The sequence below is a fragment of the Rhamphochromis longiceps genome, linkage group LG14 (genome assembly GCF_057381845.1).
Source record: "Rhamphochromis longiceps isolate RC_006_pf linkage group LG14, R_longiceps_female_GT1.1, whole genome shotgun sequence".
Lineage (NCBI taxonomy): Eukaryota > Metazoa > Chordata > Actinopteri > Cichliformes > Cichlidae > Rhamphochromis > Rhamphochromis longiceps.
In genome coordinates, this window is record NC_140570.1 from 41877880 (window position 1) to 41888461 (window position 10582).

At 46.3% G+C, this 10582-nt stretch overlaps 1 protein-coding gene across 3 annotated transcripts; it reads right to left on the reverse strand.

Annotated features, from left to right (window-relative positions):
* Positions 1-4631: 4631 nt before the first annotated feature.
* Positions 4632-9699, reverse strand: LOC146654856 (uncharacterized). Of its 3 annotated transcripts, none has more exons than XM_085380302.1 (6): positions 9419-9699; positions 8173-8359; positions 7800-8083; positions 7643-7712; positions 6629-7394; positions 4632-5969 (listed from the first exon to the last, which is right to left on the reverse strand). In XM_085380302.1, the coding sequence occupies exons 1-6, from the start codon at positions 9464-9466 to the stop codon at positions 5174-5176; spliced, it is 2151 nt and encodes a 716-aa protein (XP_085236428.1). In that variant the 5' UTR covers positions 9467-9699; the 3' UTR covers positions 4632-5173. The 3 variants fall into 3 exon arrangements, with proteins under 3 accessions (XP_085236428.1, XP_085236427.1, XP_085236426.1); XM_085380301.1 differs by having other exon boundaries at positions 9356-9697; XM_085380300.1 differs by lacking the exon at positions 9419-9699 and having other exon boundaries at positions 8173-9260.
* Between the last annotated feature and the right edge of the window lie 883 nt (positions 9700-10582).

Genomic DNA, 10582 nt, shown 5'->3' on the forward strand with positions numbered 1-10582 from the left:
GCATGACAGCCACGGGAAGCCGACGGGTAAAGAGATCGGTTGTTATCGGATTATGTCGTTGAAGAGAAATTGTTCATGTTTCCGAAGTAACAAAGAGGCGACGGATGGCCTGGATTGCAGCCATTCAAAGACCAATTATAACGTCCCAGAACACTCCAGCTCACAGGTTAGTCTGCTCCAAGCATTTACACGAAGGTCAGTGTTTTTTAGTAGTTAATACGTCATTTTCATAACATAATTAGTGATATAGGTTACAAGCAAGTCTGGCGCTGAACAGAAATTGTCGCGCTATGCTCCTTTGTTTATTGTGCATAAATAGTGAATTGTCCTGACACAATATTGCGTTTCGCTTCTGTTATTATGGTACATTGACAAAAACATATACTTTTATTCACAGGATAAAACAGGTTTTTTGTATCACTAATTGCCCAGTACGATTACAGCATACAGTATTATTGTCACTGCTACATTTCTGTGATGGGTACCAGAAATTATTTCCACTACTAATTAATTACCCTTGAGCTCAAAGGTCCTATTAATAAACGGTTAAGGAATGTGTATTTATGACGACGATTTGTGAGACTGGTAAACTTATGATACGTACGATGGTCTTTCGTTCTACACGGTGCATTTCATGGTCCCTGTACCCATCCGTCGGTAAACTGTACCTGGGCTTGTTGCAGTGACCGGAAGTTACTAAACTTCATGAGTGTGTGCACTCACTCCAAGAAGCGTATGATTATAAATATGCATATAAATATGCTACAATGAGATAGCTGACTTCATCTAACTAGCAAATGTTGTACAGGCTACGTTGGTGATGCAGTTTTTTTTAATGTGTATGATATTTTTGTCATGCGATTTTAAAGCTGGTCCTACAACCGCATCCAAGAATAACATGCAGCTTATCTCAGAACTGTCGGTGAAAATTATTCTTGGAGCTAGGTTTAATTGAGCTGCATTTTAAAGAGGTGCAATTTCACAATTTGTGTATATTTTCTAAGTTCACTATTTTGTCATGTGTTGAGAAAAACACAGATTTAAAAATTACATGGTCTAATATTTACATTTAGCATAACTGCAACATTATTTTTTCGTTTTTTTTTTTTTTAAAGACTCGAAAGGACTTGAAATTCAAAGTTTCAGACTTGTGACTTGACTCGGACTTTTACACCAGTGACTTGAGACTCGACTCTGACTTGCCTGACATTACTTGAGACTTGACTTGAGACTTGAGGATAAAGACTTGAGACTTACTTGAGACTTGCAAAACAATGACTTGGTCCCACCTCTGGTCTTTAGTACTAAAACCACACAAGTATTGCAGTTAATGTATGATACTTAAGATGTTAAGTAGTAAATCTACTCCCACCACTGCTGTAAAGACGAGTTGCTGAAATGCAGGAGCCAGTCAGGCTTTCTGTCTGGGTCTATGGCTGGTTAATGAGCTCGGAGTGGAAGATTGCTGCCGCTCCTCCTCAGCCTGTGTTTCGAGGATTCTGACAGTTAGAATGACTCAGTGGTGTTGATTAAATGACACAAACATGACCATCCTGCCCTCTGTAAGGTAGAATATTCTTTAATAATAATAATAATGATAATGGATTGGATTTATATAGCGCTTTTCAAGGCACCCAAAGCGCTTTACACTATTCATTCACTCTCACATTCATACACTGGTGGAGGCAGCTACAGTTGTAGCCACAGCTGCCCTGGGGCAGACTGACAGAAGCGAGGCTGCCATATCGCGCCATCGGCCCCTCTGGCCAACACCTTTTTACTCCATCATCATTGAATCTGTCCTTACTTTCTCTGTTACCACCTGGTAGTGATGGCTCGCTTGAAGCTGACGCTCCGGTGCGTGTGTCACTGTGTCGAAGCTTGATTCGTTTGCCCAGAGTCACGTGATCGGTGACGTCCGAAGCTTCATTTAGAGCGTGACTGCTTCGGTGTCTGATTCAATGGTTCATAAGGAAGCGAATCATTCGCGGGATTTGTGGAGTGTTTGATGGTGACAGATAGCGAACCACTGATATTTCTACTGAGAGATTTGGAGCCAGCGAGGAATAGAGGAGGTTCTGTTGTGTGGGAGTATTTTGAGTTGATTTTGGTCGATCGGGTGGGTTTTCCAGCTTTGTGTTCTGGCTGTTTGCTTTTGTTTTGTGCGTGTTTATTATATCTGACAACGGGAAAAACTCAAAATGTCAAAAATCCGTTTTTCATAATATAAATATCATCAAATAACTTTAGAAAAACTTCCATTTGACTCGTTACATTTAATATTAAAAAATATATATTTTTTATTGTTTAATTAATCTTAAAATGTTAGTCTGCCAAATGTGCAGCAATTTAATTTATTTATTCTCTTTAGCTGATAGTTTGTGTGGTAGACTGTATAACTGCATCTCTACCAGTTTCTCTGTACTCCAGCCTCCTCTGTGCCATGTGAAGGGATTTTCCTTAATGCAGAAGAAATTATCTCCACGAAAAGGAGATCGGCCATCGCACAGTGGAACTAATTTTCTTCTTAAATAAAAATGAAAAAGGGCTACCTTTTAAATGCATCATGTTTTTAATTCGCAAGTTCATAAGCATTTTCCATTTCACAATCAGTTCTACCCCCAGGTCAGAAATATGTCTGGGAAAATTTCCCTAATATAATATTATTGATAAATACACCCATCTTGCGATTAATTTCACAAGTGCATGGAGGCAGGACCTCACAGCAGAAGCATACTCCATAATGTGTTGTACATTATTACATGTATATTATATGTAACGTGGTATTTTTCAATTATCGTATTTACCAACATCAAGAAGTGAAAAGCAAAGAAAGACCACGCCATGGTGCATGTTCAAGGTTCAAGGTTCTTTATTTGTCACATGCATAGTTATACAAGTATAACACACAGTGAAATGTAGCCTGACACGCTCCTCGACATGTGCAAAGAAATTGGGGGGGTGTAGAGGAAAAACATTATATATATATACACACATATAGTATATACATTGGGTGAATGTGCAGTAGTAGCAGCAAGCAGGTGAATTCTGTACATTAATATGAATAGACATCTGACTATTTTACAGGATAGACAATATAAACTTAAAATTAAAGGAATTGAAATGTACATTGTTCCTTGGTTTAGTGTCTGGAAGAGTCCTGACTCAGTCAATTATAGATGATGTGAGAGGGCGGGTGTGTGTGTTTAAACAAGGAGAGTTTACTGGTCATAATTATTTATTAAACAAATAAACCACATTTTTTTTAACCCCCCAAAATAGACGTTCAAAGCAACACAGCGGCGGCCCAATATCAGACAGAACTCCACTCTGTCGAGTGGGCAATCATAATGAAGCAGTTGGTTTTATTTTGTGGATTCAAGCTGCGCTTCATATTTTTGGCCACCAGATGTCACCAGAGAGGACTGTGTTGAAAAGCTTCGAGTAATGAACCGTTTTTCAATACAAGCTTCAGAAAGCTTCATTTGGCTATCACTACCACCTGGTAAGCTGCTGTCTCTGCCAAGGACCAAAGCAGAGTGAAGCCGCTCCTCCGAGAAGACGATTGGCTGCAATCCCTACAACACCTGAACAGGAAACTGAGGCTACAGTTCCCAGACTCACCAAAATTGGACCACAAAATGAAAAAATGTTTTCCGATCTGATCATGATTTCTGCAGCAAAATTTAAATGTTTGGTGTAAAGATGAAAGCATGGATCCACCCTGCCTGCGCCAGTGCTCAGACTGCTGCTGATGTGATGGTATAGGGCAGATTTCCAGTACCAGCTGAACATCATTGAACTCCACAGCCTACCTGAGTGTTATTGCTGACCACGTCTGTGGGTTTATGACCACAGTATATCATTTTCTGATGCTGCTTTCAGCACGATCACACAGCTCATCTCAAACTGGTTTTTTGAATATGACAGTGAGGTCAGTGCACTCAGCCTCCACAGCCACAGTCCTGTGATTGTTCAGCACTCTTAACAGGTTCTAAATGCAGTCTCCATAGCACGTTCTTCTATTTCATCTTCAGATATGTTGAAATGTAGGTACTAACTGCTGCAGACATGTCCACACTGTCTCCCCTTTATTTATTTTCAGCGTCTGCATCCTGTCAGCTGATCATTACCTATAAACATTAAATCAAAAGGTCAAATCTGAGCTTCATCATTTGTCTCACACTACTGAGCTTCATCTGAAAATGAAAGCTAGATAAATGTCTGATTAAAGCTGGTCTCTCTTCTGATGTTTGTAGATCAACATCACGTTCATGGATTTAAATGGGAGCTCCGCTCTTTACTTACCTGTTGCTATAGAGAATCGTTGCATAAGAGCTGCACTGATATTAATCACGTATGTGCTTAATATCAGTGCAGCTGTCTGATTTGAACCTACTTCCTGGATGAAGACTCTGCTCGTACACTCAATGTGACTTCAACTAATCACATGTAATTTTTAGCTTTAGCTACATAAGTCTGCACGTTGAATTTAATGGACAAAATGTATTTGATTGGTAGACATTATCTTTGACACATTGCAGCTGCCTTTTAATCTGAATTATTACTTCACGTTCATCGAGGGCAGAAAAATCATTTTGAAGCTGGAGCAGCACATCCAATAAAAGCTCGTCAGTCAAAGGAGTTTTATTCTACACACTGAAACACAGCAAAGTCATTTTTTCACAGATGAAACAGAAACTAAATGTTTATTAGAGCTGCTTTCATCTGATTCCTCTTCTGTCACTGACTGAGGTCAAGGTCTGTTTGATTTTGGCAGCTGAACTTAAATCACCACGACCAGGTGAGACGCCAGGTGAGAGTCAAAGTCCATTTAGAAGAGTTGTCATTTTACCTCCTAAGGCTGGAGATGCTGTCAGGGCCCAGCTACTCTTTACCTTTGTTTTAGATTTCAACCCGAGACATGCGGGGGCATCAGGGGAGTGTGCGAGGTGGTTTTGCAGCAGAGATCAAACATTTTCTGTGTCGCTGACTTTAACAGGGGATAAAAAAAACAGAAACGCCAAAGGAACAAACCAGCCAATCAATGCCGGCTTCAAGAGGTGGATGGACACACTCCCTAAACACAATTTGATGTTGATGTGCCGGACACAGTCGTGGGGGGTGGACTCAGCGGGAATTGTCTGGGTTTTCCCGCTGGCCTGTTTCTGTGTCACTGTGCCGTGAATTCGTGCGTCCATGGGAACGCGTCCGTCTGCTTCCTGTGCTTGCTGGCAGAATCGCGCGAGTCGTGCTCGCTGTCTCCACAGCGGTGTTTCTTGAGCTGGCGTGAGTCGGAGAAGCCCCGCCCACAGCGTTCGCACGAGTACAGCTTGACACCGGTGTGGATCTGCATGTGAGACTTCAGCTGGTTGGACTGGCGGAACTTCCGGCCACACACAGCGCACTCGTACGGCTTCTCGCCGGTGTGCACCAGCAGGTGGCGGTGGTAGTTCTGAGGCGTCCTGAACTCTTTGCCGCAGTGCTCGCAGCGGTGAGGTTTGACACCTGTGTGCAGAAGCTCGTGCTGCTTCAGCTGCGATGCCAGCAGGAAGCCTTTGTGACAGACAGCGCAGACGTGTGGCCGGTCGCCGCTGTGCTGCCTCAGGTGGTACAGGTACAGGTGACGCAGGTGGAAGGCTTTCCCACATGTGTCGCAGGTGAACTCTTTGTTTTGGGCGTGGCTCTTCTCATGCGTGCGCAGCGAGCTGCTGCTGCTGAAGCTCTTTGGACAGACTTTACAGCTGAACGGTTTGACTCCGGTGGACCGCCGCCTGCCCGCCTCCCCGCCGGACTTTCCCCGATCGCCACCGCTGCCGTGAACCAGCTGCTGGTGCTTCTGCAGCTGGCAGTTGTAGAAGAACGTCTTTCCGCACAGGTCGCACATGAACGGCTTTGCCACGCCGTGAACAAGCATGTGAGTCTTCAGAGCCCAGGTCCCCGTGAAGCCTTCGCCACACTGATCACACCTGAGGAAGGAAGGACAGGTGAGGAGGGTCAGAGGTTAAAGAAGACGCAACTCACAGAAATCAACACGATCTTGATGTTTTGAGTGATCAGCACACAACACAAAGCAGTGTTCACCGAGTGCTCAGGGCCGTCTGTAGTGCTGTAGGGCTTTTACTGTGCAGTGTTAATCACTGCGAAGTTGGCCCATATAAATAAACCTGAACTGAACCGAATGAACAGGAAAGCTGACGCTGGTATTTCTCGTGTCTGCCTGCAGCGCCGTGCCGCGCTCTGTTGGCGGTTCACTGGTGGATGTCAGCAAACAACCCCCCTCTGCTTCATGTTTGACGTTACATTGAAGCACTCATAAAATCCACGATCACCTTATTTAATCAGTTCACCTGCAGTCGCATAAGTCTAGTCTTCCTGCTAAGGACCGCGCTGATGCTGTTCACCTGTACACCTCACTCAGGTGCGTTAAGAGACACAGGCGAGCGTTTCGCCCGAGGGTCAGAGTGCGCCCTGGAGCAGCGCGTGTATGTGACCCTGGATCGTTCAGGTGTGTTTTTTTTTGTCAGATGTTGTGTGTTGAGCCAATAAAAAGCAGAGATTTCTGTCAAATACCGAAACAGACTCGCTGAGACCCAGAAAATATACGTTATCGTTCGGGGCCTCGTACCTGAAGGGCTTCTCCCCGCTGTGTAGCCTCAGGTGTCTCTGGAAGTTGTATTTGAGGCCGAAGCTCAGGCCACAGGTGGGACAAGTAAAGGGTTTCTCTCCCGAGTGGACCACACGGTGCTGCAGCAGCCCCATCCGGCACTTGAATGCCTTGTCGCACTTGTCGCACTTGTACGGGCGTTCCTCGGAGTGCGACCTTTTGTGCACGCGCAGGTTGCTGGCGGTGGAGAAGCTCTTGGCGCAGGTCTGGCAGGAGTACGGCCGTGCCCCGGTGTGCACGGTCTGGTGCTCCCGCAGGCTCTTCTTGCGCGTAAAGCTCTTTCCGCAGACGTCGCACATGAAGGGCTTGACTTTGGCATGCGACACCTCGTGGTATCGCAGTGCCCCACTGGAGGTAAAGGTGCGGTCACATGCGTAGCACTTGAGTGGCGTTTTCTCAAGCCGGTGACAGGCCTGGTGCGCTCGAAGCTGACGTGGCAGCCTGAACTTCCTGTCGCATTGGTCACAGCGCAACAGCTTGTCTGGGTCGCTCTCCTGCGCCTCGCGGAGACGGTGGGCGAGCAGGTGGCGCTGCAGCGTCTGCGCTTTGTAGAAACCTTTGTCGCAGGAGCTGCAGGGGAACGGCTTCAGGTGGCACGCGGCGTGCTTCAGCAGCTGGTGCTTCTGATGGAAGCCTTTGTCACACAGCTCGCAGAAAAACCTCTTCTCCTTGTACAGCTCCCTCCTCCGCCTCCTCTCCTGCTCCTTCTGCTGCTCCTCGCTCACACCTGAACAGTAAGACAGACAGGAAGTCAGAGACGCTGCAGGTTTGACAAACAGAAGCGACTGATTAATGGACCATCAGCTGTTCTGAAGGACGACATCATCAAGATCCTCACGTACTAGGTCTTGAATAATCAGGCCCCATCTCATCTTAATGTAGCGTATCACGCCATTAGAGCACATCGCTCTCACACCACAGGCTCACCTGTGGTTCGCACAGTATTTAAAAGTAGATGGGAGGCAGAGCTCTCACCTGTCGGACCCCCGGGCACCTGCTGATCATCATGTTTCTGTTCTGCAGGTTCAGACTTCGTCTCTGCTGCCTGGAAAACGCAATGGTATTATTGGTCACCACATACAGAACCATCAACCAGTCAATCAACCAGTTTGAAGCAGCTGTCATCACTCACAGCGTCACACTGCTCTTCGTGGGTTTCATCACCTGGAAGCTCAGCGGCCGGCTGATCCTCACAGTCAGGAAGTGATGTCACATCTGCAGGCTGGATCATATCACGTGACACCTGAGGATCTGCAGAGAAGTGCGTCATGTCCAAAACACTCACAGCACCATTCTGCAGTGCGGTCAGATTGTTTTGGCCTGTGACTGGTGCGTGCACCGGCGGGCTGAGGATGACCACAGCCACAGCAGCAGTGGCAGCAGCTGATTGGACATCCAGAGACAGGGTGGGTGCATCTGCAGGAGAAACCAAATGAGTTTCCTGTGAGACTTTAACCCGGGCTTTTGAGCTGAATGACTGTTCGACCTTTGACCCTGGGTCTCACCTGCCGGGCTGAACTTCACCGCCGATTTGGCCATCCTCGAAGCGCCGGGTGTGTTTTCGAGGCAACTCAGTTCTGCCCTGAGAGCTTCATTTTCCACCTCTACGCTTGCATACAGCTCCCTGAAGACTCTGCAGATTTTACGGACTGCCTCTCTGGCCACGCCCCCCAGCACGATGGACAGGTGAGCCTGCAGCACAGACGCATGGGTGACATGATAGATGCACAGGTGGAACAGGTAAAACATCTGATCTGAGGACCCGAGCGTAACTGATTTCTGATTACGCAACCTGTAGACAGGCCCCGCCCACATCCACCTGAGGAGTTCACCCTCAAGTCACAACATGCTGACTCTCTTGGAGACTGACTGATGCTCACAGCGAGTTTTCTCCATGACATGCAGCATGTTTTCAGTGCGAATGCCTGACTGACTGTTGGCCTGTGGCACGAACACCGACAGTGCTGAGACAAACACCGAAACCATCCAGCCTGACTTGGAACCGCTTCACCGAGGACGCCGTTTCCACAGCTCTTCACAATCACCTGCACGCTCAGTCATGTGACGATGTCATTCACAGATTTTCTCTGCTTTTATTTATCTTTTTATTCCGTGGACAGTTGGTGCATGCACAATGACAACAAAAGGCATTTCCAGGCCTTCCTAAACACAGGTTCCCCCCAAAGCTGTGCGCTGAGCCCAGTGACTGCAGCCCCAGCTGTTTACAGATGGCACCGTGATGCTTGGCCTCATTTCTAATGAGGGTGGTTAGCGAGGCTGCACCTTTAAGGTTTAGGTGCTGCTGTTTTCTCCTCTGTTGATGCTGGTTAACCTTAAGCTTCTGTTTAGGTTAAGTAGAGGATGATGACGTCATACCACCTGCGGCAGGTGAAGATGAGGCTGCGAACAGATCTGTTTACGTAAACTTTGGTCATGTGAGCAGTTACAGCTAAACCATGCGCGCGCACCACACTTCTGGACAAACCTGAAGGCATGCGCACTTCAGAGCTGCATATACCTGGGTCAAAGATCAAACACCTGCCTCCAGGCGTCTCCTGCGTGTCAGTGGGCGGGGCCAAAACGTGTTGTTTTTTTTTACCTTTCATCCCTTCTGTAGCATGTTTTTAACGCGAAACCGGAAGTGACGGCGGATTTTGCTCTCACATAATCTTCACCTGAGCTCCTCACCTGGCCGTGCTCCGCTCGCGCGCCCTCCCTCCCCAACTCGTGCACAGCGCTCCCCACGGCTACCTCCATGATCAGCTCCACCTGCGAAGAGAACGTGCTCAGGGCTGCCATGTTGTCTTTGTCCCATGCCGGTCCGCGCGCACACGTTTTCGGAGGACGAACCGACCGAGGAGGGTTCGGGTCAGCCGGCCCGGGTCAGAGGTCAGACGAATACGCTCTCCGCGGGATGATTCCTCGCTCTCTTTGCTACCAACATGGCGGTCTGACGCGATGGTTACTTCCGGGTCAGAAGGCGAATCTCTCTTCTTCTCCTTCGTGGTAGGACCGCCACCTGCTGGAGGAAAGGTGAAGCGCTCAACAAATTAACTGAGCGTGCGCACCCAGAGCGTCTGCGGAGACGTCACCAGAAAAATGAGAAAATGAAAAAAAAAATCATTTCCAATTCATCCTGACATAAAAGACGTACATTTTAAAACGTCAGGTGGAATTTATCCAAAAAACGATGTTATCATACTGAATGTATTTATGAACATCAGTCCAACAATGATTAAAGAAACATGTCCACAAGGTTGAGCCTGAAAGATTATAAAAAAGAAAAAACTGTTACAGTGTAACAAAGGTCAACACAAAGTGCGAAGAGAAAAAGTCCTTTACTGTATGTCAAAAGAAGAAAAGTAGAAAGAGCAGTCGGGAGTTTTTCATTCAGCCATCTTTTCATACACAGTTAAGCTTCACAGCATCTACATTTATGGATAAAAAGATATCCCTCATAACAGCACTGTCCTGAAAACAGAATGCAGATTTTATTGTCAATAACTATCCCGACGATTGAGTCGCCCTGGACTGCATGCAGCGCCACGTGCCGTTCCAAAAAGCTTGAACCCATTCACAGTGAAAAAACACGTGATGCAGGCTTTCAGTGTCGTTTTCACAGAATACACATGTATTCAGATTAAATTTCAATCTTATAAAAATCGTATTTATTATTTTGATGTTTACTTTTTTTACTTTAGGTGAAAGGGGAAGAGAAATATATTTTCTTTGTATAACCCTAATCTTCTCGTTCTTAAATTCTTTAAGAATATAACAGGGTTAGGACAAAATAGCTCTGATCGCCTTGTTTGTGTCACAAAAGTCAATTCCTGCTCTGCGGAGCTGTGTCAGTCCAGAGGAGACCTTAGAGAGCACAATATCTTCTTTATCTTTGATCTCAAAGGGACACTTTTA

What these genes read in the sequence shown, in the direction of transcription:
- LOC146654856 (XM_085380300.1), bottom strand. Translation starts at nt 8,482, where the DNA reads ATGTGGGCGGGGCCTGTCTACAGGTTGCGTAATCAGAAATCAGTTACG. An exon ending in ACGAAGAGCAGTGTGACGCT is followed by an intron (nt 7,713 to 7,799) that starts GTGAGTGATGAC and finishes TGCGTTTTCCAG; the next exon opens with GCAGCAGAGACGAAGTCTGA. An exon ending in GGTGCCCGGGGGTCCGACAG is followed by an intron (nt 7,395 to 7,642) that starts GTGAGAGCTCTG and finishes CTTACTGTTCAG; the next exon opens with GTGTGAGCGAGGAGCAGCAG.